The following is a 27,860-nucleotide window of genomic DNA, read 5'->3' as shown; positions in this document are numbered from 1 at the left end:
GAGTGACATTATTACATGTTAAAGTGAGGAAAAATTACTTGTATTACTTTGGACATCCATGTCATAGTTCATGTACAACCCAAAGGATGTCCTTTCAGATTCATATTTAAGTCCTGGTCTCGTATAGATAACAGTGGCGAAGGACTAATATCAAGAAGTTGGAGATTTGGAACAAGGCTTTGTAGTTTGTACTATGTTAATATTTATTTGAATATGTAAAAGATTTAGTTTTCAGATGATTAATGCTGATTTCCATGTCATTGCATCTTAGATTTTAAAATACCCCTTAACTATTTATTCTTTCCATTGGGCAACACTTGCTTTACCATTGGGTTAATATTGAGCTTCCTATTGTTTCTTTAGTGCTCTCTCTCTCTCTCTCGCGCGCGCGCACAGTACCTCTCCCTTTCTGCATGTCTGTATGTTTACCCGACGAAGGACTGCATATATCTAATATCAAATAGTTAATATAAGTCTATTTATTTATGCTTATGTATATTAAAATAATGAATGATTGGTATGTCACTCTTTTGTTGTTTTTCGATTATCAGTGCTGATTTGTATGGTATCATCATCGCATATCAGATTTTGCATGTCTCAAAAGTCATGATTTCTGATAAGCAGTGTTCTTGTTCTTTCTACTCTGGTAATCTAAAGTTTCCTATCAACATCTCAATGCAATCTCTCTCTCTCTCTCTCTCTCTCTCTCTCTTTCTCTCTGTGCCTCTCTTTCTCTCTGTATGTATGCCTGATCCTTTATGGACATGATTGTCATTGGATTTATATCTCTATATGGTCCTTGCACTAATGAAATGAAAAAGTTTCAGAACAGAATCTCTATTCTGAATAATTTGGCATTTTTTTTATTTAGTCTTATTTTTTTTTGTCAGATATGTTGCCCTTCATATGCTCATGAAGGCTGTTACAGTTGATTTTCAAGCAGTGCAAAGGCACAGAACAACGATTCTGGAGTGTGTCAAGGTACTGTATTTTCATGTTTTTGTTAGTAAGAAGGGAAGATGTACTGTGCATAGTAGAGAATAATAAGTATATATAAGTGGTATTTTCACCTGCTGAAATGTCTGCCTACAGGGATATTGAATAATTTGAATACGATTTCTTGCTTTCTTTGATTTTACTACACTTTTTTCCAGTTCAAATTGAAATGATATTGAGAGATGCCTTCTTGTCCTTTTTCTTCATTTTTAAATTCATACTGCCAGCTGCACCTTTTTAGATCTTGTTTTAAACTAGACCCATGGGAGGTTTTATTTATACTATGAAGATACAGGATTCATTTATTTTTTATTTTTTTCGTATATTTTATATTAAAAGAGAATAAAAGTAAATATATCAATCCATGAGAGTTCGATCCTCAATATAATAGTTTCCTAACTTTATGTACTAAATGAAAAGGAAACTCAATGCAAGGCTATCTTATAATTTTCTAATAGAGAACATAGTGTTCAAACTGTAGTTTTAGATTTGCTTGTACATATAGTAGTGTGTTTAAGAGGCAGACATAAAGTTGGCTAATATGATATTTTAGCATTTGTTACAATTTATTACTTAAATGATATATCTGAGACATATTAAATTCATTTATTTTTAAGCTGTAATTTCAGGAGTTGAGTGCTTTGCTTTGTTGCCTGCATCTGCACTTGTGGATGAGTTTTTGAAGCTTGTGAGAAAAAGGTTTCTAACATTATGCATTTTGGTTCTTAATAAGAATCCAACTGCATGAGATGACCATGTAAGAGTGACTAGAAGGGTCACTTTGTGACCGTAGCTCAAACAAGAAAAAAGTTGCTGCATGAGGTAGCTTAACATGTCCATGCTTATTGACTATTTAGCCACTTCTGGATGCACAGGACAATTTGTTAACACATATTAATGCAGTTGATAACTTGTGTAGGCGAAAAATATGAGAGTTTATGCTGGTGTGATAGGTGGACACATGAAACACTACAAAAGGAACACGACGAGTGATTGATGTAAAAATGTTGGTTTTCTCATCTATAAAATTAGGCCTGGCCATGTAATGCAACCTTGAGAAGGGTTTAAGGGGATTTGTGAGGAAGAAGCTCACTTCCCAATGCCTCAATTCTCAAAGATGTGTCATTAATGATGTCATTGCCAACAAATTGCTATTTTGTGATAAGCATAGATGTCCAGGCATAATGGTTTAAAGCCTCATCGAAAATAGCCATGAGTCCCGCTTCATGCTTAAAGTGCTAAACTGCTTCTCCCATTGTTTTCCTCGCTATAATCTTTCTGTTATTCTATACATACTCGAATTTTTTAATATTGAATTTTTGTAAATGCAAATTTTTTTATTAATCTAATTTTCAATTTCTAAGAGGGAGAGAAACTAAAGAAGTACACCATGCAAAGTGGGAGTATACTTATTAAGTTAAAGAAATGATAAATTCTTTAATCATGTGGTAGTTGAAAGCCATCAATGTGGTATAGTTATGCTCTGTTTTTTTTTCGTTCCGAAAAAAAATTATGCTTCCATTTGCTTCTGCCAAAGCTCTTCGGCTATGCTTATTGTCGGTATTTGCCTTTAGTGGTGACTATGTTTTCCTGCCTCTTGATATTCGTCACCTCTGCTGTACTTGCAATAAAGGCTTATGGATATGCATATGTAATTTTCAGGATTCTGATGCCTCCATCCGGAAAAGAGCCCTTGAACTTGTTTTTCTCTTAGTCAATGACACCAATGTGAAGTCTTTGACAAAAGAACTTATTGATTACCTAGAAGTAAGTGATCAAGAATTCAAGGGAGATCTGACTGCCAAAATTTGCTCAATTGTTGAGAAGTAAGTGAAAATGTTCGCTAATTTCAACTTATGTGTAGTTAAATATCAATCAAAATGTTTCTTATACGATGTAAGTATGTCATGTAAATGCAGCTACTGACTATTTCTTTTAGGACAAGTGATTTAATTTTTTCTGATTCATTTTATTGGCTAAAATAGTGATAGATTTTATTTGTATGGCTTGGAAATTCCTGTTTTGCAGATCTAACCTTCAAAAAGTCAAAATAGCACATGTCCTTTTCCTAATTTTTAAAATTTGCTTGTGTACTCTCCCTACCCTGTTACATTACTTTCATCATTCAGAGTTTTAGAGCAAGTTAAAACTTAAAAGGTGACTAAAATTGACATTTACTGTTTTATCCTTTAATATAAAATGTTTGAAAATTTTAAGAGGCATTTTGAAATTCTGTTAATAGTTTACATGCACTTCTTTTTTTTTATTGGACAAATAAACAATTAAGCACCTTTTGTAGAGTTTATATGCCAAAATCCTCCAAAAATAGAATAGTAGGTTAATATAGTTATGGCAGGAGATGCCATCTAATCCTGGGGCATATATGCAAGTTTCAGAATTCTGGAGGGACATGGATGCAAACTTCTGATTCTTCAAGGGGCGTATATGCAAGTAACAGATTTTTGCAGAGGGAATATTTGTTCATTCCACTTTGAGAAGCAAAAAGGCACTTTTTGATGTCTATACATGGATAAATTTAATGCAACCATCTTTTGGGAAAATCACACGCCATATAGATTGAGATCCATGTTGGAACAGTTCTGAATGCCGGTGTCGGGCTTGTCTATTGATGTGGATTGGAATTTATGAATTCGATGTAGAAATTGGCTGGGTTTGAGAGCCTTGATCACATTTCTTCAAAAACTAACATCTTTCTTTAGTTCCATAATGAGCAAGCAAAAGGCGAGGACATTCAGATCTTGTTGTTGAAGATCTGTGACTAACATTCTCACATCAACTGACTAAATCCGCCACTTTCATCAGAACTGCTAGAGTCTATGCTGACTAGACGTAAGGGATAATTGAGTAGGATAAAATTGGAAAGTCAAATTTTCTAATACCTTTCTTCCTTTGGATGTGGAAGAGACATGAATACCATGATAGCAATTTGTCGTTTTCTAATCTTTGCTCTATTTTATTTTCTTTTAGAGGATAAGCTATGTTATGCATCAGAAGGTTTAGTTCTTTTTGCCCATCTAACTTAGCAGCCATACGTCGGTCCCATGTTAGGATCGAAGAAGAAGAAGAAGCATATGGATCAAGGTATTCAATCTCAGTATCGGGTACTACATTGGTACCTTATCGCTTTAGTTCGGTTCGGTACAGTATATCTCTATGCTAAAATAGCTTTCTTACCCATTTTTATAATTTTCATTTAGGTATGCCTCAGTACGGACTGGTACGTATCTTGGTATGCCTTGATACAGGTCGATTGCCTCGGCACGGGGCGGTATGCCTTGGTTTGGGGCGGTACGGGATTTGTACCGACTTGAAGGGGTGTTTCGTATTTGTACAATATGGTACGCCCCGTAACAGACCGTACATGGTGGTACGGCAGACCTTGATATGGATATTCCCAACCTTATGATCCACCTAAGAAGGCCGCAATAAAGAAAACTAGTGCAGCAAAACTAAGTGGATTGGAAAATATTGGAAATGATGAAAGAGAGATGGAAAAAAAAGAAGAAAAAGGAAAGAGAAGGAAGAAAATAAGTAACCAGCTAGCCAATGACCCATCCAGCCATCTTTCCCCCTTTTAGCTGGAAGCTCCTAAACCTTTCCATTCATTTTATCATGTTTGTTCGCTGAAGCGAGGGTGAATACTACCTTTGGGGTTCAGTTTTTGAGCCTTGCAGTGTTTAAATGGAGGAAAGCACAAAGTAAAGGCATGCTTAGTGATAATGAAAATTCATTCGCCTTTCCTTTTTTGCCCTTCTATTTTTTCTTAATTTTCTATGATTTCGATTGATTATTAGCTGATTTCGCATCAGTAACCAGCAGTTTGTTCTGTTTTGTTGAATTTCAACCATGAGCCCAGAAATATATAAATCTAGACTTTTCTTCTTTTTTGTTTTGATCTGAAACATGGACCTAGACCAAAGCTTTGATGAGGGTCAATGTGAAGGTTTCTGCACATCTTGTCTTCTTACAATATTTATTTATTTAACATATCTAAATGGCTTCCTTTTTGTTTTTTTCCTTTTCACTTATTTTACTATTTGCTCCTTTATATCTACTGCTAAAGAACAGTTTTTGAAAGGAAATTTTTAGGGTTTAATTATGATCACTCTGATGGGCATGGCAAGCCTCATCCTCTCAATATGCACTGCAAACTGTGAATGACTTAGTTATCATCCTCAAAGGGGATGCTTGAAATCTTCTAGCAATCACTCTTTAGAAAACCAAGTTAATGTATGAGTATGTGCAATTGTGTATCAATAATCACAGTGGTAAGAAAGGCCAAATACTGAGGATGCACAAGAATGATACACTTATTGTATGTCAATGGAATGCTGTTACATAGGAATATACAACAGATACAGATGAATTCATTATCACAAGTTACCAGAATATTGTAAATGCACCAACACAAATAATTCACTATAGCAATATTGGCAATAAAGCCAGAAGTTGAACTTGTGCATTTCTCTGATCTTATGGAGCAAGGGTGTTAAATCACAGTATCAGGCCTTGTCACGTTTTGGTTTTGGGGCGATATGGTACTGGGATGGGACAGTATGCACCAGGACATATTGAAACAACCAAGAACAATAAGAAGAAAATTTTAAAAAAAAATGCAATCTTGGTTCATCCTGATTCCTGACACCTGCATGGGATGGACCGAGTCATCCCAGTTCAAGAGAACTGGTGCCCCGTAGGTGTCTCGTGTCTTAGATCTCAGTTTCCTGTCAGAATGGTATGAAACTGAAGGTACCATATCGTTCTGGTGGGTCTTGAATCCTTCTTGCTGTGGAGGATTCTGTAATCAAATATTCAGCGATAAAAACATCTGTGGTATAATGGCTGACTGGACCATCTAACAAATATTCACAAGCCACTAAAATTCTAGTACTCTGCACATGCTCTGCTTGTGTTTTATTAAAAAAATGGAGTGCTGCAGGGGACATGCTAGGCAAGAGTAACGGGAGAGTTAAGTTATTTTGTACTTCTCATAATGATGTGAGCCTGCAAGAGTACTTTCTTTTTTTCCTTTCTTCCATGTAATTGTTACCTGGGATTCTAGGGGCTTCACTCCTGGAGGCCAGCTTTCATGTAGAACTCCTAGAGTTTCCATTATATATAGTAAACGTGATATTTTCAATATTATAGATTGTGTGTAATTAAAGTATGCAACTTATGACCCAGTCAAGTGAGTTTCTACAGTTACAACTGTTGTAAATTAAATATATTTTTGCAGTATAAAGAAGGCTTAATGCTATGCAAGGCAGAAGCATCTGAAGTATTTTTGCTTCCAATAAATCTTTAGAACAGTTTCCTTTTCATCTGAAACTTGATATTGGCATATATCAAAGGGAACAAAGGCTAAGTTTACATTGTTAACACTTCAGCAACTTTTAGTGAATTGAAATTCTTCTGATCAAGGACCAACTGCACATTCTCTCTTATGTTCTGCTATGCAATGATGAGACTTCTTTTGGTGAAATCTTTGTGTGGTTGCTGTTTACATATTTTGCGCGTGGAGAAAGCTCCTGATTATGCTTACTGGATGAGAATGACAGTTGGCATAATTGTTCCACTGCAATGCTGACCTATGTCTGTATATATTTGCAAACAGCTTATAAAGTAAAGCTGGTTACTACAAATTAAAAATACTGTCTTTTTTGATTTTTTTTTTTTGCCAGGTTTTCTCAAGAGAAGCTATGGTATATTGATCAGATGTTCAAGGTTTTATCTCTGGTAGGTTGAGTAGCTGGAGGGTGTTTCATGTTTTAAAGACACAAGATATTGACATACTGATTATTGATTTCTTATTTATTGCATTAAAATTATTGCAAATAATACATAGTTTGATGGTTCTTCCTACTGCATTATTCCGAAAGAAGTACACTAACTGTTTCCACATCTTCATATGATCTTTGCTGGTCTAGAAATTTTGAAACCAAAATGGCATGTGTCATGTGGTTACATGGTTTTCATCTAAGCCAAAATATCGCTTTGCCTCAGTACCAAGTATTTGCTCAACTGTGTTGGTTTTTAATTGTTACGGCCACTATCACATGCCGTGCCATTTGAGTCAGCATACTTTGTGCCAACACTAAAATTTTTGCTTTCATCCTTGGCATGTTCATATGATTACTAAAGAATGGCACAGGTAGAATTATGTTTTCTACCAGCTTGAGTTTGCCCTTAAACCAAGCTATACATGCAAATGCTTGTTGTTGATGGCAAGCAAGCCTAATCTTCATTCAGTTGTTGTCAATAACCTGCTTAAGATTTGGGACTTCATAACCCATGCATTCATCCATGCAAGATGTTGCATATATGCAGTTATATAGATTTTCAATGTAGTAAACAGATTGACCCGAAAGTAATAACAGAATGAAATATTAACGCACAATTAACTCTTTTTTATGCATTTGAGAGGAGGTGGTTGCTTTGAATTATCAAGCAATGTCTTTGTTGCTAATTTGAATTGTTATGCTATGAAATATTAGCCGTGTCATATTGCAGGGTGCAACTAATATATTGTTATTTTTTGTTTACTTAGTGGATCTCACCACTTACTAGCTGCACTAATTATAGCATTCATTGTCAATTGTCTAAAAAACATGCCAGTAGATGGAGCACTATTATCCGTTTTCAGATGACAAAAGATGCATCCCAAACTCATGGGCAGTAGATTGTTCCATACAAAGTTCGCCGTCTTGGTACTGGACCCCGTACCGGTGCCACATTAACATAGTGTCAGTACAGCACAGTACGAATTTTTTTGGCGTACCGAGTGTCGGTATGCCATCCGTACCGGTATGGTATGGTACATCCCGTACCACTCGGTTTGGTCTGGTACGGCATATCTTGGTTCTATATTTGTGGATACATTTTTGAAACTAAACACCTTTATTGCAAGTTACCATTTATGGAGTTTACCTACTTTCTTCTTCCCTGTTGTTTTTGTCGCATCTGAATTTACAGTTCTTTATTAACAAAAATTGATTTCTTGACTTGTATATGAATATTGATTTTGAATATGGTTCCAGCCCTGACTGGATAACATAGATCCCTGGAATTACATTCTGTTCTCAGTGGTTATTATTCCTTGTAGATGTAGGATCCTTGAGATGGCCTTATCGGTCATGTTTCTTAGCTCATGTCTCGTGCAACTAAGTGTACCTATCCTAGAAGTTTGTGTATTTGCAATTACGGATTCATGTGTTCTACTTTACGGATTCTCCCATATTGCTAAGGACACTTGCTGCTAATGCATGCGGAATTGCAGTCACAATTTTGGGGCATTAATTTGACAACCCTATATCCATCATCAAGTTTGGTATGTAAGTGTCTCCACAGGTGCAACTTTTTAAATGTCTACAACTTGTATTCAGGAATTTCTGTTTCATTGTTGGCCACTCTGGCATCATTTACTCACCAATGGAATTCTGCTAGTACGTGCTGCCACCACTGGTTGCTTAGTTGATAAATCTCAAAAGATCTTAAGATCTCATTTAGCGACTAGTTCATCTAATTCTGGAGATCCTAACTCTCTTCTCTTTTCCGTTTTTATAAAAGATAATATGTCTGATTACTTTTTTTCAGGCTGGGAACTATGTAAAAGATGATGTGTGGCATGCCCTAATAGTCATGATAAGCAATGCACCTGACCTTCAAGGATACTCTGTAAGGTCATTATACAAGGCATTCCAAACTTCAAACGAACAGGTACAAAAGGCTACTTTCAGTGCTGATGCTAAGGGTACTTGCTATGTTGTGTTTGCCTTGCTTACTAGTCACCTAACTTCATTGTGCAGGAGACTTTAGTGCGAGTAACAGTATGGTGCATTGGTGAATATGGCGAGATGCTGGTCAATAATGTTGGAGTGCTGGAAATGGAGGAACCAATGACAGTGAGTGCACTCTTACACTATTAGATTTATTTTCTAACCTACCAGTGACAGTGAGTGCGCCCTTACACTATTAGATTTATTTTCTAACCTAGCTTTTCTTATATTAATTTAACATAATACATTTTCTAATAAGAAAAGACATAATATTGTTAAAAGTAAGGCTGTCAATAATGCTTTGTGTTCTAGAACCATTATTTGGCTATGCTGGCGTTACAAGTTAAACTGGCAGCTTCAAAGGGATATGTGTGTGTTTGTGTGTGATTTTTAAGGTATGCATTGTTAACCTAGGCTGTCTTTTGAAAGTTCAAGTAATTTTTTTGGAAATTTAAACTAATTTTTTGTTATTCCTAACATATTGTTTTAACCTTTCAATTTGCAACCTAACTTAAAAAATCTGCCATGTCTTAAATTTGATGCATTGTTGGAATGGTGATTATATGTACCTGTGCCAAGTCAATTATTAGAAAACATAGTCCCTGTCTTGATCTAAGTTTTGATGCTGTGATGATCACAATAGCGGGAAGAAGTGCTTTTAGTTTGTTGATCTTCTCATGGAAGTGAGCAAATGTAAAATTGATTTTTGAGTTCAAATATTTTGTCAAATTGACTCACTTTGCTAAATGATTTGGAGAATCAAGGGTATTTCTATGAATAACAAGGAATTATCCTTTAATTAGGATTTTCCATGTAGTATTGCCCCTTTATCTCCATGAGATCTAATATTAATTAGCGTTTTGTCCAAATTAAAAAAGCGAGCCTTGTGAACAATTCTGTTCAACTTTGCTTACTTATAGAACTTTTTTCATTCTTTAATCTGCTTGATTTGTTAGGTTCCATCTTCACTAATTCACATTAATTTGTTTTCTTTTTTCCCCTTCTTTCTCAATCAATCAATTGAATTTGTCACATCATATTGCATCATTGTTTTTATTGTTGTCGCGGTTTCAAATCGTCCGTCCCAACCCTTGGAATGATACCCGTTCCTGGCATCTCGCAAGACACTCCACCAGGATTTCAGCATCCCAATTGGCATGCCCTGGGACATCCCCCAGTGGAAGTGTTGGGACAGGACGGGAGGGCAGCATGCCCCATTCCATGGCCCCTTTTCTTGGGATTTTAAACCTTGGTTGTTGTTGTTGTAATCTTAAAACTTGCGAAATCTAGATTTTGTCTACAGGTTGGATTCGCAGCCAAACAGTTTGACTATCTCCATCCAAATTTGTTGACTCCTTAAAATTTTCAAGAATCACAGCATCTCGTTTAGTCACCATCCCCCATTAAGTTCACTGTTGTATTACTTGTACAGCATTACATACCACATGTTGTATCATGGAGTCATCGCTATCATATTTTTCAAGATTTATATATTTTGATTTTTGACATCATTGTATCAACCAGTATCAGTCTAATACCATAGAATACTCAACATCATGAGTGAAAACAAATTGATGTTGTTTACATGTATGTCCTTAAACCTAAAGGATGCATAATTCATTCACTAGGGATTTTGAACCCGTTTGCCCTGAATTGCATTCACTGATATAACAAGATATGTCAAATCATCTCAATTTGAAGAAGGATGAACGTGGAATCAAGGATAACTTAAAACTTTCATGGAGAGCACAAAGTGGTACATGAGATGTAGAAAAATTTTCTGGCCTGATCAATTACCTTTTGATCTTTTAGATATATGTTGGGCTGATTGATCTGGCTGCTTATTCTCTAATATTGTTATTGAAATATAATTTGGGTTTAATCCCTGCTCTTACATTTACTGATTTAATTTTTTTTAGAATGACATTATCATCTAATAGTTTGGTTCTCAAAGAAAAATATTGACTTTTTTTCAATATCACCATCTTTTTCTAAAATATTATCATTCTAATGCACTTGGGGAATGATTGTCTGTTTTATTGGTCGTCTTTGTGTTGGTTGGCTCTTTTCAGTTATGCTTGATGGAGATTTGTATTAGGATGTGGAATAAGGTTATGAATTTGTGCCTTACAATTGAGAGGCTTAATAAGAACCTTATATGCATGCATACATGCATATAGGCACGCACGTATGCTTTTATGTAGATGTATGTGTACTTATCATCATATTCATGCATCTGAGTTTATTTATATCTTCTCTCTCCTGCATTTAGCTAATATTTGATTGTTATTGTTTAACTTGTTTCTGAGCCAATCCATATATCGACCATAACAAGATGAATATGTGATTTGACATGCTTTTTTGCATCCTTGCTATTACTTTTTTTCTCTTATAATGTTCTTTCAAAGTCTTTGATGCTATAGCCTTTTTCTTAATGGTTTGGACCTTACCTTTCAGACAAAGTCTTTTTTCTTTTTGCTTACCTTTATTTTCTCCAAGACTGTGGAACATTCTGATGTTATATTAGCTAAGTTAGTTTTGAAGTTCTAATGCGCTCCGTTCGATACTTTCTCTCATGATTTTATTCTATCCCACTTTAAACTCAGACACATTATTCTTGGACATGGTCTCCTTTTTGTTCTCTTCTTGGTTCTAGTTTGTGTCCATAATTTCAAACCTATTAATCAGAATTTTTCCTGTCATCATCTTCAGTCTTTCCGTGCTGAGATCTCATGATCATTTAAATATTCTACTTATGACATCTTGCACTCCTAAAAGCGGTTGAATGTTATATCCCTTTTGAGACATGCCTTTGCTCTGTTAAGTGCTGACACTTGCATGACAGGCAGAAATCTCTGTTGCAGGTAACAGAATCTGATGCTGTGGATGCTGTAGAGGTTGCCTTGAAATGTAATTCTTCAGACATCACAACTCGAGCAATGTCCTTGGTTGCTCTTTTGAAGCTCTCCTCACGTTTTCCTCCCACCTCGGAGTATGTTTTTAACTTGTTTAATTACATAAAATTGCTTTGGTGCTTTTTATCAGTTTCACTTTCATAAGTTTGACCTGCATTTCTGTGCACTTGATCGTCTTTAATTAGCACCATTCTAATGTATCTGATTAGTTTAACAGAATGTTCTGAAAGCTACATGTTAATTACGGTTCACATCTAAACTTGCATTGTCCTTGATAGGGTGTTTCATAACAAAAACTTCAACGCAGTTATTCTTGTCTTTTGCTTCTTTTTTTTCAACCTTCTAATTTGTATATATGTTTATGAATATGGATGCATATGTGCTAGGGATGCAATTAGTTTTAAATCTAAGATCTGCGTCATTTTAGGTTGGCGAATCTTCTTTGTTGGCTTATCCGAATTTTTTCCAGTCTTGACATGTCTTAGTGTTGTTCTAAAAAATAATTCGCTTATGCTGCTTTTTGGGAAATAATCCACACCAAGTAGGTGGTAAAAGGTTGGAATGTTATGGTTATGATTTATCTTCTTTATCTGAACATTAGTTTTTTGCTTGAATCAGGATATTTTCTACTTTTATATGCTGTGCTTACATAATATCATCATCGTCATCGTCGTTGTTGCTGTTGATTCATTACTGTTTTTATCTGATCAGGAGGATAAGAGAGATAGTTATGCAGCATAAAGGAAATGTTGAACTAGAGTTACAGCAAAGATCAATTGAATTCAACTCGATCATCCAAAGACATCGGAATATTAAGTGAGTAACTGGTTCATAGTTGCTGTCAGTTTAGAATAACTATAATTCTTGAAAGTTGTGTTTGGGTTTATAATATTTACTTTTGAGTGTCATGGGCATATGTAGATCTTCTTTAGTTGAAAGGATGCCTGTTCTGGATGAGTCAGCTTTTATTGGAAAGAGAGTGGGCTCTTCACAAGCAACCCTTTCAGCAGATAAATCTAGCCGACCAACCTCTGGATCTCCAGGGGCCTCACTGAAGCTTCCAAATGGTGTAGCCAAACCACCACCAGCTCCCCTGGTGGATCTACTTGATTTAAGTTCAGATGATGTGCCAGCTTCTACTTCATCTACTACTGATTTTCTGCATGACCTGTTGGGTGGTGATTTGATGAGTCCATCATCATCAGGTTTTATTACTTTTTTCCTTTTTGATAATCTTTTTTCCTGCCAATTGATTTAACTGATGTATGTGGTCATTTGATTTTTCTCTGTGCATTTACTCAACTGTTCTTCTATTACACCTATGTTGCATTGTGATGCGTAGTAATTAATGTCTAGGCTAAAGTTTCCGCTATATTCTGGAATTCTAGTTTGAATGCTAAATAGCTACATGAGTGATTTGAGAAGCTGAACATGGGCTTGGACCAGGGCTTTGATACTGTCACTTGTGCAGAACTGCCTCTACCCCAAGGATGAACTTCTAGGACACAGAGAACACCCTTTAAAGCCAACCTTATTTTTGTCCTCATTGTCTGAATTACCTAATGAAGGAAGTGGTAAAGAAGCTTTCATTTTATTATCAAGATTGGGTTGAAATGACAGTATCTTATGGATTGAGTGATGATGGAGATGAATGACCCTTGCTTGCTAAGTTGCTATTGGAGGCATGGAAGTAATTGTTATTTGATGATATGATAAAAAAGTCTTCAGAGTGAAGGTTTATAAATCCATCATCATGAAATGGATGTTTACAATAGTGGCTTTTGAAAATCTTTGTTCTTTCTCCTTTTGTTTAGAGATAATAGAGGTGAAGTAATGACCTGCAGTTTAAAATAACATTATACACACATATTTCTTGAAATTTTAAACTTGAGGTCAATATTTCATCTATAGTATCTATAAACAGAGGTAGAAAGAACAAACTGCTGTTGTATATGTCAATTTAAACTGCATGTCATTATTTCACCTATACATGTAGAATCTTGTGCTCTTTAATCGTTGTCTGCTAACTTTTGAATTTGATTCTTGATAATTGGAATATTATCAAATTGGAGCCATATCAATATGCTTGTTTTCTGTTGTATGTCACGGTGTAGCTCCATCAGGGGGGGGTGCAGGTACAGATATTCTGATGGATCTTTTATCAATTGGATCACCTTCTGCACCAACTGATGTATCAGTACCTAACATTATTTCCTCCAACCAAGGTAACTACTAGTTGTACTGAGGAGATTGTTGTCTCTTTGATCTACATCTTATTCTTAAATTCTCAAATATCATTCCTGGACATTATTGTAGGGAATGCAGGAGAGCTTAAAACTGCTCCTGCTTCAGTAATGGATTTTTTGGATGGCTTACCATCAAATTCATCTCTTCCAGGTAAGGTCTTTTGGTGCTAATGTTTTTAACATGGCAGAGTAATAAACAGTATAGTTACATTATTTTGCTATAAACAGGTGACAAGGATCCAATTTATCCATCTATCACGGCTTTTGAGAGTAGCACCTTGAAGATTTCATTCAGCTTCACAAAGCAGCGTGGAAAACCACAAGATACAGTGATCCAGGCTACATTTACAAATTTGTCATCTAATACTTACACAGATTTCATTTTTCAAGCAGCTGTTCCAAAGGTATTGTAACGTGTACTAGCTGAACCTTTTTCCCAAAGCATCATTAGTTTCTTATTAGCGCCCCACCCCCACCCACCCCCCACAAAAAAAAAGCTATATCTTGTCATGAGATGATATGCTAGTTATATTTTAGGCATATTATATACTTAACTGGTTTTTGCTATAAAAACAAGTTATCTACTGTACTGTGGAGTTTCTATGCCTCCATGGATGGTAGGCTGAAGAATGCAAATTGTGTTACAATAGCACTATTATGGGAAAAAAAAATCAAATTAGTTCCTCATGTGCAACTACTGTTGTTTGCTTATTCTGACATATGTGGTAACCCCAGTGCACATGTAGGTTACTGTTTTCTGTGTGCTGATTTCTTTCCTTGTATAAGGCAAGCAGGTAATGGTTATTCATGTTGTCTGGGAGGCTTCTTCTTCTTCTTCTTTTTCTTCTTACAATCTATGCGGTTCTAAAGAATTACTGGTCATATACTTTGTGAAAGAATCTTGATGCAAGTACATGCCGTCCAAGCCTAGGGAAACCCATCTAGAGGATTACTGTTCCTGAAACCCATCTAGAGAATTACTGTTCTTGAAACCCTTCTAGAGAATTATTGGTCATATACTTTGTGAAAGAACCTTGATGCAAGTACTTTATTCCAAACATGTCGTGAAAAGTCTTGTCTACTTATTAGAAGCATGCAACTTACTTTAATGGATTGATAATCTTATTATGTTATTTGTTTAGCAAGTAATTTTCTTTATAGGGACAGCATTGGTTGAAGACTGATGGACAAGTAAAGACTAATGTTGCACAACCAGAGGGTGTCTGTTTCTTTCTCCATTCTCCAGATAACTGTTCTAATTTCTAAGACAAGGTTAATCATTTGGATTATGAGATGCTGAGGCAGTTTCCTTGTCACTTTGACCATAAAAAATGGCTTCCTTGATGTTGAAAAATCATAACCTTAACCTTTTGCTACGATCATCCATCGCCTTGATCTATGAGATATTCAAATTATGGGCAAGTATTATTTGATTCTGTTTTTCCCTACCTTTTGTTGAATTGAGATCACTATGATGAATACGATCAAGCCTTCATCTTTATTCCATATTGACATAGGGCAGAAATTTTCACTTTGTTGTTCTCCTATGCCTGCCCAATGGCTGAACTTGGATAGAGGGATGATCGATGATATGGTCGTTGTAATAGTGAATTTTTGATTTTGATCTATGATAAATATATGCATATTCATCTACAATCATGAACTGCACATGTTCCCAATTATAGTGAGTTCTACATGGTTCTGTTAGTGGGATGCACAGAGAGGTGTATAGTTCACACTACATGTAGGCGAAAATCACCTATATGGGCTTGTTATGCCTATCTTCTTTCTCATGCCTTTGATTGTTATTATGTTTATAAATTATAATGTCATTAATCCTTCAAGTTTTAATTGGCACCACCTTCATACGATCTCTGATTAACTGGTTAATAACCACTAAAGGGTTTGTGGATGCATAACCATGATATCTGTGACATATCCCATATATGGAAGGTATATGCTATTGGAATGTTATGTTGGTGGGTTAGTTGGAGTCTTGAGTTACCTTCATGTGAAGGACATGTAATCTGCTTATAAGGTAGTAAATATTTGGATGGGGAGATGAGCAACCTCCATCCCTCCTACTTTGCCTTTTCTTTGGCTTCTTTTCTCATCTCAGTTGGAAGCATCAATTCAAATTTCTCAGTCATATATGGTAGACGGACAGGCAAACATATATATGAAATAAAGGTTTGTAGTATCATTGTGTATCACCCTGTATCGGGCATATTGACGCTGTATCGATACCAAAGCAATGCTCAGTACGGGGGACATATTGAGTGTCGGCACACCGAACCAACCCATACCGGGTGTACCAACACTATACCAACATGGTATTAGTATGTGGCCTGGTATTGAGATTGCAAACTTTACATGAAATAGATATACATCACTATATAAAACTGTTTTAAGAAGATCCTAGTTATCACTTTGTATATCTTCATATTCATTTTGAGTTTAAAGTCAAACATAAATAATACAAGGTTAGCTTCATCTATAAATTTTTTTGAATTTATCCATGCATTCCATATGGTGTTGTGTTGCAGGCAGAATAACTGTAAAAAATCTCATGTAACCCTCTTTGGTGTCTATATTGTTTGAGGCCAAGGGTGCATGGTTATGCTTGCTTCCTAAGTCGTTAGTTCTTTGTTTCCATCATGATCATGTGCAGATACTGTTCAAGTATTTGAATGACCTCAAGGTCCTCAACCTTATTGTTGCCCTCATCTTTACGTGTAACAGAAGATCTTTATGAATAATGGGACCAGTATATGGTTGCTTCTTGTTTGAATGAGGTTAAACTGTGAAATGGAAATTTCTTTGCTCGCCAACTGGCCATATAGATTTCCTGGCAGTTCCCCTCTTGCCCATATATGCCTTCCCATGATTTCAGCATCAGTTTTAGAGGGCTAATGTCAGGTTGATATCCAGTTGTAATATCTGCTGAATCCTTCCATAGAGCGTTTTAAATTTTGAGTTCTGTTCTATAGTCAACTACTATTTGACAGGAAAAGGGTTGGGTGATGATGATGATGATTGCAGTAGATTATTGTATAGCAAGTAATGCCCTTTGTGGAATATAAAAAGTTATTGGTACTAACATCTGAAGCTGCAGTTTTAAAATGCATTGAGGATTACCAATTGCACAATGTTCCTGAAGATTTAGCTATGTTTTCATGTTTTCGTATGAATATGGATGACCATTTGAATTCTGTGATTGTCATGCATTACCCAACAGAACTAACAACATTTGGTCATATGTTTTGTTACTTTTGTATATGCCTGTGAATGGTGTGTTATTAATGTATATAAATTGCATTTCTTTCATGGATATTAATTTAAGTTCCAGTTGGACTTTTTTGTTTAAGCTCCCAACAAAAAATGTGCTAACAGATTCTTGGATGTGGATGGGCCCGTAGGATAAGATATTCAAGTTCTCAATTTTTTTCTCTTGTAGTTTGCAAGTTTTACTTGGAGAGAATAAGACATTTCACCTATGATGCTTAAAATATCTGTTTTTCACAGTTCATCCAGTTGCATTTAGACCCAGCTAGCAGCAGTACTCTTCCAGCCAGTGGCAATGGGACAATTATGCAAACGCTTAGTGTCACTAATAGCCAGCAGGGGCAGGTATATAAGTTGAAATTTCCATACATCTTTCATATGTTTGTTGGGACACTGTTATCTCCAGGATATTCCAACATTTTTGTTTGCTTACATATACAGTTTATTTATATGCTTGATCATCCTTAAACAGTCAAGTTTAGCTTCAAAGTCAGCATTAGGACCATAATAAGGACAAGGGAAGGGGCATCAGATGATTTGGCAATTGGACCTAGAGAAAAATAGGAAAGAAGAGATGTGAGCGACATGTAGAAAAATTCAAGGAATAACAAACTTGAGAACGTTAATAATTAAACAAATTCTCCATATGCTAATAAATGTCTTTTCCCCATTCTATTGTAAATGGAATAAAATCAAAATCCCAAAGTTTGTGAATTGTTAAGTTTATTCAAACTTAAAATTTCACGTGAGTTTGTAGTTAAATGCATCAGTCAAGTTTAAAATCAAGTGATTATATATGAAATGTGTGATATTATTGTCAAGTTGACTTCACCAACACTATTAGATTATCGGTAATTTTGGAGAACTGGATGCCTTGTGGTGCAGCATTTATCTGCTGTGCATGCTTAATATGTGGGATTGCTGGAGATCTGTACATTTATGTATTCCTCTGTCATTCAAAATAGATGGAACGCCTGTATATTCACTTTTTATTACTTGATGAATTGAAGCATTGTCTGGCTGTTGGAAATTGCCGAGAGGCCATTTTGTCTGCTCTCAGAAGTGAAAATTCATTAAAAGATGGTATTATTTTCGATTATGGATATGAACAATGCAAAATTCTGTCCAACTCTTGGCACTTGAGTACATGGTGATATCTGATAGCTAAGGAATTATAGGAATTTGAGAGCATGGACTACATCAGGGCACCAAGTACTGATCAGAGCTGGACTGGCTGCTGAGGCCTTATTCACAACCATAGTGTGCATGAATGTGGGCTTTTGTGCATGTGGATGTGGGTGGATGCATCCATTAGTGTTCGTGTACATGCATTCATGTGTCGATATCAGTGTTGATCTGGATTTGGTTGGAACCCCCTACACATACAAAAGCAATTCTGATGGTGACTTTACCGGACTGACGGTAGTAGCAGGGTAGTGATGGTTAGGGCTTTGTAAGCTATGCTGTTTGAGTATCCTGGAATCTAGGTGGTGTTGATAGCAAAGCTCCTGAATTTCTTGCAGATTAGGAGGCTATCAGGTAAGCAGATGAATTAACCTTGTCAATATTGGGGTAAAGGTGATGCAGCTTGTTGCGTTACACAGTTAACTGGTACATGATGGGTAACTGGATTCTAATAAATGTGGGCTGACTCCACACCATGCTCAAGAGGCAGCCTAGGCTTTTTTCAGTTTTTGGTAGAGGGGAGGTGAACACTGCAGATTAAACTATAAAGAAAGTACAATCCACTCCTTTAGCTGTCATAGAAAGAGATAAATCAATTTTTAACTCATTCATGGGTAGAGTCCTTTCGGCCAGCCAATCTGCTGGCTGTGCAGCAGGTGTGGCTTATCCTGGATGCCAGCGTCATTGTAGAGGCATCGTACTGCTTTAGTTCAGCATTTTGTTAAGGCATCAAGCAGCGGATTGGCTAGGAATTCAGGGAGCAGTGGGACTCTGCTTTGAGTAATTTAACTATCAAAACATTTTCATTTTGCACCTTGCGATGAAGTTGCAAAAAAAAAAACTTTTGAGCACTTCACTACAATATAATTAATTCATGGTGGATATTTCTGTAAGGCGCTTGTTTTGGGTTTACAAGTCACTGTAGACTCGTGTTTACATCCAATTCTCTCGGACCTCTTCAAAATTTATCTCAACTTATTACGTTTGTCTCCTCTGCTATAACAGTTATTACCTGGAACATTTTAGATAGAATTTTGTTCGCAAAGCATTTTTTGTTATTACTCGACTGTTAACCTGAATATATCCTTGTTTAGTTTTTGCCTTCATATATATGTAATAAGCTACAGTCACTTGAGAGTTATTGGTGCATTTTCTGCTGTTTCAGAAACCCCTTGCCATGCGTATAAGGATGGTCTACAAAGTGAATAACGAGGATAAGACGGAACAAGGACAGATCAACAATTTTCCTCCTGGTTTATGAGCCCGCCGTTTGGTGCCTAAGAGTTGTGCTAGATTTTTTTCTTTTATTTTCTATTTCATGGAGGGTTTTCTTCTTTTTTTTTCATTTTTTTTTTCTTGCTTTAGATTATCTTTAGACAATCCAGGCATTTTTGATTGTTCACATATAATGTATAGAAATTGGCATTAATACAGCATTGGCAAGTTCTGGTACGAACTACGATTCCGGTTGGTGTACACCTTGCGGTTCCTTTATAGGGTCGCAGAACTGATTCTGATTCATTTTCCTGGGGAGGGAAGAAGTGGTTGTACGGATGAAATGTTCAATTTATACTTGGATATGTAGTTATGTACCTGAATTTTTTCACTTCCTTTTCTCTCAGAAATTTAGGCGCCGTAAGTCCTTCTCTATGAGAAATTTGGGCGCGGTGAGTCAAATTATCTGTACTGCTGTGTAACTGACTTATAATAAAAAAGAGAGAGGAAAAAAAAAAATCCACTGCGTTCAGCCTCAATCACGTGTCGCGCATACTTGTGCATGTTCTTGTTAATTGTGAGACCAGATCGATCCATCTCTTTAACTCTATAAATCAACGGTATATATAGAACTTTGTACGAGGCAAAACTGCGAACCCACCGAGTTTGGACTTCTTGTCTTGCAATCACGGTGGTCCCGTGATTGGCGCGACGATATTGGACGGGGGAAGCTTATTGTTCCATTTCCGTGAAGTGTTAGGTGTCGACGGTTTTCCCGCAAAATCGCATTTCGTGGGGCTTATGTTGTCGCTTCTATCGAGTTTTTGTTTTTGTTCTTTCTGATTAGGAGAGGGTCATTAAGGAGGTGAATATTAAGCCGGCACGAGATCCTCCTACTTTAATACAAAATTTTTGGAAAATTCTGTTCATTAATTATCTCAAATTGTTTGGCCGAATCTTTTGAGGACTTGTTAGATTCATCATCAGACTACTTGAGTGGTTGGGTTGGGTCTGGTTCATTGTAAACTCTAACCCAATCCCTCATTTCCAATCCGACGCAATCTGGTCTCGAGTTGGGATCAACCCAAATCTTTTATAAGCTAAATTTGGGTTGGGTTAGGTTCGTTGTGTTAGATGGGTGTAGTCAGGTTGAGTTGGGTTGTGCTAATGCTAACTGAGTTAAATTAGGTTGAATAGAAAATTTAAGATAAAAAGTATGGGATATTTTGAATTAATATTTGTTAACTTGAGATTTTAAATATTCATAAATTTTAATAATACAATGACACATAATTTAATTAGATTAAAGATACAATATTTAAACATGTAAGTAACCTATATGAAATACAAATATGAATTATTTATTATTTATATATGGGAATGAGTTAGGTTTGTCGGATTGGGTTGAGTTGAGTTAGGTTGAATTTGAGTTAGGTTAGGGTCGGATTTCAGGTTGGATTAAAGGTCAACCCTCGTCCAAACCTAATTGAGGCTCGGTTGGATTTTTGAGTCCAGGCCCATATACAAAAGCTCAACTCAACCCTACGTAACATGGAGGTTGGGCTGCCAGGTTGGTGTTGAGCCCAATTCAAATTACATCTCTAATTTTTGCACGTATAAGAAACTATGATGGTTATATGGAGACTCGGTCAACATAGCCATTGAATGAGTGCGCATGCATGGGCCGAATATATATTTTTGTCATGATTTATGCTTTTAATGAGACTAGCAATGGTAAACCTACACGGGGCAGAAACTAATTCATAGCCGAAAAGAAGGGAGAATAGAACAAAATATAGGCTTTCAATCAAGGGAAAGATGTGCAAATATGAGGTATAGAGGCTATACGTTAGAATGAACTTTTGAGACTAATGGAACAACTGGAATATCGAGGAAGGCAATTTCTACCAATAATACTTAAGGTTGTTTTTGGTAGAAGGAACAACTTTTAGAGGGTTATCCCCTTTACCCTGGATGGTATACTCCACGGAGTAAGCTACTTTTTGGTATTTGGTTAGAGAGATAAGTGGAGAAATTGCAGGTGCATTAGTTTTAACGATTATTTAGATTTTATTGCAAGGATAGAATAACCTTCATTTTTTGGTATATATGAAGAGTGAATAGGGGCAAAATAAGAGGGATAAGGTCCTCTTACTCCATTAAATAATTCTACTCTCTCTGTTTCGCCGGAGTATAATTATCCGAATGAATGACCTTTTTCACTTAAGTCCATGTCATGTCCTTTGGCTGGATAACCCCCTATTCGAGAGCATAATCCTCCACTTATCCCCCTACCAAACGCCACCTAAAGGTACGCTGTTTGAATCACGTGTTAACATGCTATCATCTCGTAAGCTCGAGGATTTTCTTTGCAACTGGCTAGCACCCCGAAGCATTCTTTCCTTTGTACTGTTTATCCACTAACCTGCTGCATTTCCTTTCTTGCGCGGATATGTGAAGGTGTTTGGAATCCTGCAGGAGTTAAAAGAAAGAAACAACAACATCAACCCTCCCAAACCTAAATCTGTACAAGATTGGCTTTTGCCCTTATAGATTGCTTGAAAGGAACCGTAGAAAGCTGCCATCCCACCCTCGAGCTTCTTCAAGATTAACTTTGACGGATTTGTTTTGGATGACGGCACGAGGGGAGGTACGAATTTTGTCATACGAGATTCGCACTTCAGGATGGTGGTAGCGGGCGGCTGGCAACTATTTGACACTTCGATCTTTAGGGTGGAGTTGAGGGCTGCCTGGGCGGGCCTACGACATGCGAGGCGGGTGTTGCAGGCTAGTTCGGTCATCTTGGAGGGCGATTCGGTCACGGTGATCAGTTGCATTGAAGGAAGTCCGAGGGATATAAGCTCGGACCACTCTTTGCTCCGGAACATCCGGATGATGACAAGGAATGGGGAGTCTTTCAGGCCAAGCATGTATTTAGAGAGGCCAACGAAGCTGCCGACTGGGTGGAGTTGTTTTGGGTACTCCGTAAACTTGTCTTTTCTGGTTTTATTGGATGTACTCATACACGCATTGTATGATGAACCCGCTAAAAATAAATAAATAAATAAATTAAAAAAAGAGCTGATTATCTATCTACAAGTTACTTATAAAATTTAAGAAAAATACTCCGCCCCAGTAATAACTTTTGACGCCTCTGCAGAAGGTATACGACTTGCACACCAAAGTTGACGAAAGCTAATCCTATAGAAGGATCAACTTGAATACCTTCCCAAACCGATTTTCAGAAACGAACTCAATGGACGCTGGAATTAAACCAGTCGTCCCAGCTTCTAATTTTTAATAGAAAAGCTCTCTTCTCAGCTCAATCAGACCAGCCTGTATTTAAGGCTACAAAAATTGAACAAATCTTGCTATTAAATATTTAAAAATCACACCTGAACGGCAGACCCCGCTCTCTGGGGGCAGATAAATATGTCTAGACCTGGCCCCATCAAAGTCCCTAAACTGTTAAGCAAAAAAAAAGTCCCTAAACTGTCTCCAACCTGTTTCCAATTTAAACCGTCCCCAACTTGTTTCCTTGGATAATTTTTGAGCTGGTTCCTCATATAATTTGGTTTGGGACTCTCTGTTTCTGTCCAACCCAATCAGATGCACAAGCCACAACACTCCCAACACTTTGCCTATCTAAGTTTTGCTCGTTAGCTGAATCTCATTGCTGTGCAATCGAAACTATCTTTTGCACCGGATTTGACTGTCCTAAGTTTAAGTTCCATGGAGCAAATCTTCTATTTTTGGACATGTAAAATTCTCTCGGCTCGAACTACTTTACAGGACTCACAGTGTGTTTTGTTATTGTGGTGATAGATGAGACTTGGAGGACGTACTTAATTTAATGCTGCACTATTGAAATTTTCCTGACATAGCTAGGGCTGAAAATGGGTTTTGGCTGGCCTGAAGGCCATCAGGCTGGGCTGACTTCGGGCCGGGATACGGGCTAGGCCCGAAAAATTTCAGGCTGGTTCAGTTTAATTATAGAGCCCATTTTTTGTGGAACAGGCCTCGGATAGATCATTTGCCCGGCCCAAGCCCGAACCTAGCCCGGTTCAATTATCTAGGCTCATTCCAAAATAGGCCTGCTCAATACTCTAAGTCTCCAATGGGTTTTTTGGGCTAATGGGCTTGAGAGTATGTTTGATTAGTTGGATGTTTTATTTATTTTATACATTAGCTTTAATTTGACAGTTAAATATTAAATTATAACTAATTATTTTGGGGGTCATTCAAAAGCTTGTTTTTTGTTTGGTTCGGACAGCTCAATTTTGGCCTAAACAGGTAATTTGGACAGGCCTAATTGGGTTTAAGCTGGGCTCGCGTTTGGGTCCAAATTTTTCAAATATTTTCGATCACCATAGATTTAAAAACACTTCATTATTTTTTTTATGCGAGGTTTTATTTTAGCGTGATCCATCTAATAATTTCTCTAATAGGGCACCGGCCTTTAGCATTGAGTAATTGTAGGGAGTTCAGATCCTTTCTCTTTCCGGTTCACGTAAGAACCGGAGATAATTCACCAGTCAATAGTTGGGTTTGTGTGAAGCTCCTCCCATCTCGGCCGTAATGATTTCTTTCGTTCTTCCATTACCAGGTGAGATTCTGATTATTTTTTTTTTCATGTTCTTTTTTCCCCCCTTATCTTTCACTCCTCTGCTCTAACTAAAAGCAGAAGTGATTGATTTGATTAGGGAACGGACGGCCAGATGGGTCCCATCTCCAACGTTCTCTGGTCCCACTACCCCGTTCTTCCCCATTTCTTCCGTTTCTCTCTCCTCTCTCCTCGTTCTCTCAAGGGGGGAGACAGAGAGAGAGAGAGGAGGAGGAGGAGGAGGAGGACGACCACCAAAGGGAGAAGATTTAGCGCCGGAGTTAGGGTTAGGGGTTCGGGTTTCTTTCTCGGAATTCTCTTGGTCCGTCTTCTTCCCCCAATTCCAACTGGAGCGATGGAGGCGAAGATCCACTCAGTGCCGCATGATGAGGCGTCGACGGCCGATGCCGTTTTCGCGCGGAGATGCTGCTGCTTCTGGATCCCCTGGTCCGGCGGGCGCTCTTCGTCGGCGCCGTCTTCCGTCGAGCGGTGGCAGCGGATACGGGCGTCGGAGAGGGGCGACGAGCGGAGGCCGTCGGCGGAGGGCGGGTGGTGGAGAGCCGTGATGAAGGTGCGGGAGTGGTCGGAGCTCGCGGCCGGGCCCCGGTGGAAGACCTTCATCCGGCGGTTCAATCGGAACGCTAGACACGGTGGTGGCGGCGTCGTGCGGATGGGGCCGTCGAGGTTCCAGTACGACCCCTTGAGCTACGCCCTCAACTTCGACGAGGGCCCCGGCGGCAGCCCGGATGGAGACTACACCGGCTACCGCGACTTCTCCGACCCACCGGCGCCCTCCAAGTCATCCGTGGACCTCGCCGGCCGGCGTGCCTCTCCGGTCTTCTCCGCCGCCCCGGCCGGTCGTTGAGGTCAGAGAGAGTGCGCCGGAGGAGTTTCGAGAGGCGACGGGATGGGAGGATTTGACGGGTGCAGGTGGCTGGATTCTTTCATTGCTTCGGTTTGTTCCTTTAAAAAAATATTATAATAGATATTAAAAAATGCTGTCACTTTTCTTTGATGCCGAGCGTGCGTTGGCTGGGTTGGGGAAATTTGCTGTATACGACGTGTATGATACTTGAATGCGGAAATATAATAAATGGAAGCAAGGGCAGATGGCTTTTTTTTTTTTTTCATTCTCTCTAAATCTTAACATCCTGATTTTCTCAAAATGTGGTCAATTTCTTTTAATATAACATATATAACCATCATTCTAACTTTTAAACAGGAGCAGAAGTGGATTGACTAATATTTGTTCCCATTTTTTTATATATTAATATCTCTTCTAAAATAGATAAAATTTAAGCATTCAATTAATATTTTTATTCATATTTATATTATTAATGGTGCGGACACGAGTACTGGACTGATTATTTTGCAGGATCATGGTTGTCGCAGGAAGACGGTCCAGCCACTTTCGTTGTGGCTGGATTGATTGATGTCATTTTTATTATTTATTTTATGTGGGTAGGATTAGTTTGCATATTATCTTTTGAGGGCCTCTTTCGAATTGTTTTCTTCATAGGGACTTATTTGTTATTTGGTGGCCCTACATATATAGGGCATGCATTTGCTTAATTTTTTAATGAATGAATTCCAGAAAAATTAGCCTTCTTCTTCTTCCTCCTCCTCTCCTCTTTCTTCTTCTTCCCCTCTTCTTCTCCTCTTTCACGCTGCCTACCATCTTTTACATCCGTCCTGCATCAGCTTTGGTATCAGAGCAGGGCTGACTTTGCCTCTGTTGCTGAAGTCGAAGGATCCAGTTTATGGACGGACCCCCGCCGATTCCTTTTCGGCCTTTTCCTCACCTGTATTTTGCTAGATCATTTGCACCGCAAACGCCGGAACGCACGGAAGGTCGTCGCACGGCACGCACCCCGAAGAAGAAGGGTCACTCCCTTTCTTCCTTATTCTCTTCCCTATTCATCGCCTCACCTGCTGTGAAGAAAAAAGAAATAAAACCCTCCCGTCGGTCGACTGCTACCCGGCGTCAATCCACAGAGCTCCTTCGCAAGACGCCGTCGCCGCCTTCATTTCCCTCCGCCGCTGCCTCCGACGCTCTCTCCCTTTCTTGCCCGTCCTCCTCTGTCGGATCTCACGCAGAGAAGGAAGGCTCGATCGCCGGAAACCCCCAAGGCAGCCCGGGAGGCAAATAAGCCGGCCTCCTGTCACTGTGCAAGCATCATCCACCGCCACCGTTTCGCCGCGCCGCCGATTCACCTTCGATCGCCGCCGATTCGCCTTCGGTCGCCGCCGTGCTTCCCGGAGGTCTCGGCAGCATCTTGCTGCCACCGATCGTGGCCGGATCCAAGTGAAGGACGTCGCCGCCCCGTTCACTGCCGCACCAGCACCCCGCTCCACCGGCGCAACGTCTCCCCGCATCCACTGCCGCAAAATCAGGCGAGATCCGGCGGAAGCGGACGGACGGTCGAAGGTGGAAGACGATCCACAGTATGGGTAAGATCTAGACCCGTTAACCCATAACCCATTAGCCCGAACCAATTCAAAAAAAAAAAGATTTTTCAAAATTCAAATTTCAATATTGCGGATCGGACTATCTTAACGGGTTGGGTCTGTTAACCCGATAACCCGAGTCCATTTGGGTTATCAAAAAAAAAAAATAATAAAAAAAAAGCGCTGCACGTGACGCGTAAGTCACGCACGTGCCGCGGTTTTATTTCTCTTTTCCTCCTCTTCTTTATTCTCCCGATCTTCTTCTTCGTCTCCGATCACCGCCTCCCGCCGCCCCACACCAGCTCCCACACCGTCCCACCACCAACATTTCCCGCGGCCTTCCACTGCTCTCTGCGCCACCGCCCTTGTCCCACCGCCGCTGCCATCTCCGCTGCTTGCACCACCGCGCCGTGCGCCGCTCACGCCTCCTCCGTACCGCCGCTTGCCGCTGCTAGTTACTGCCGCACCGCCGCGCCGCCGGGTTGCTCTCACCGCCGCGCCGCCGCGTTGCCGTCGCCGCCGTCGACTGCTGCACCACCACTGTCAGCTCTGACAGCCTTCACCGCAGACCGCTCCAACCGTCCCTGCCAACAGTTGCTCCGACCACCACCACCGGACCCCGCAACGCCGTGACCATCTTCCCAGCATCATCTCAGCTTGAACATCTTCGGCAAGCACAGGCCTCAATCCGGTTTGGGTCAACTCTGTCCCCCCCCCCCCCCCCCCCCCCGCAGGTTAAATTTGTTCATTTAAGTTGGCATTAATTATCAAATTTTGTGCTTGGTGATTAAGTTCCATATATTCCAACACATACATCCACAAGACAACCAGAAACCCTAGTAGTCACATTTCCTTAATATTAACTGTGGAGCTAGATCAAATCGGGGAGACATATGTGGCTCCGTGACACCTTGCATAGTCCGAGAACTTGGTACTACTTGTTTGCAGCTACTTATTAGCCTGCGTCTTATATTAATTTTCAGTTTGCAATAACTATTTGCTAGGGAGTAGTTTTAGTTTATATTGAGCATCTACTTTGCAATTGTGAATTCATTTCATGCATTAGGTCTACTTAGGAACCTTTATAGTTGGTCGGCTCATACATTTTGTCATTCATTTTATGCATCTACGTAGTGGTCGTGTCGCATCTCATTCTGAGTCTCACCTAGAC

The 27,860-nt window shown here is 38.7% G+C and overlaps 1 protein-coding gene across 3 annotated transcripts in view; it reads left to right on the top strand.

Annotated features, from left to right (window-relative positions):
- Nucleotides 1-19,875, top strand: part of LOC103701594 (AP-1 complex subunit gamma-2-like) — a 37,767-nt gene extending 17,892 nt beyond the window's left edge. For all 3 annotated transcript variants that reach the window (XM_008783716.4, XM_017841472.4, XM_088716137.1), the window contains 13 exons: nucleotides 891-981; nucleotides 2,659-2,822; nucleotides 6,699-6,753; nucleotides 8,611-8,733; nucleotides 8,823-8,918; nucleotides 11,657-11,784; nucleotides 12,419-12,523; nucleotides 12,629-12,912; nucleotides 13,822-13,932; nucleotides 14,024-14,104; nucleotides 14,182-14,357; nucleotides 17,479-17,583; nucleotides 19,589-19,875. In XM_008783716.4, coding sequence (XP_008781938.2) covers nucleotides 891-981; nucleotides 2,659-2,822; nucleotides 6,699-6,753; nucleotides 8,611-8,733; nucleotides 8,823-8,918; nucleotides 11,657-11,784; nucleotides 12,419-12,523; nucleotides 12,629-12,912; nucleotides 13,822-13,932; nucleotides 14,024-14,104; nucleotides 14,182-14,357; nucleotides 17,479-17,583; nucleotides 19,589-19,684 — 1,615 coding nt within the window. In that variant the 3' untranslated portion in view covers nucleotides 19,685-19,875. The remainder of the gene's footprint in view (nucleotides 1-890; nucleotides 982-2,658; nucleotides 2,823-6,698; nucleotides 6,754-8,610; nucleotides 8,734-8,822; nucleotides 8,919-11,656; nucleotides 11,785-12,418; nucleotides 12,524-12,628; nucleotides 12,913-13,821; nucleotides 13,933-14,023; nucleotides 14,105-14,181; nucleotides 14,358-17,478; nucleotides 17,584-19,588) is intronic.
- The last annotated feature ends 7,985 nt before the right edge of the window (nucleotides 19,876-27,860 follow it).

This window comes from Phoenix dactylifera, chromosome 2 (assembly GCF_051530095.1).
Source record: "Phoenix dactylifera cultivar Ajwa chromosome 2, Ajwa_hap1_PhDact_Kaust_v1.1, whole genome shotgun sequence".
NCBI lineage: Eukaryota > Viridiplantae > Streptophyta > Magnoliopsida > Arecales > Arecaceae > Phoenix > Phoenix dactylifera.
Note: the sequence above shows the minus strand (reverse complement) of the source record. Positions and strands in the feature narration are given on the sequence as shown.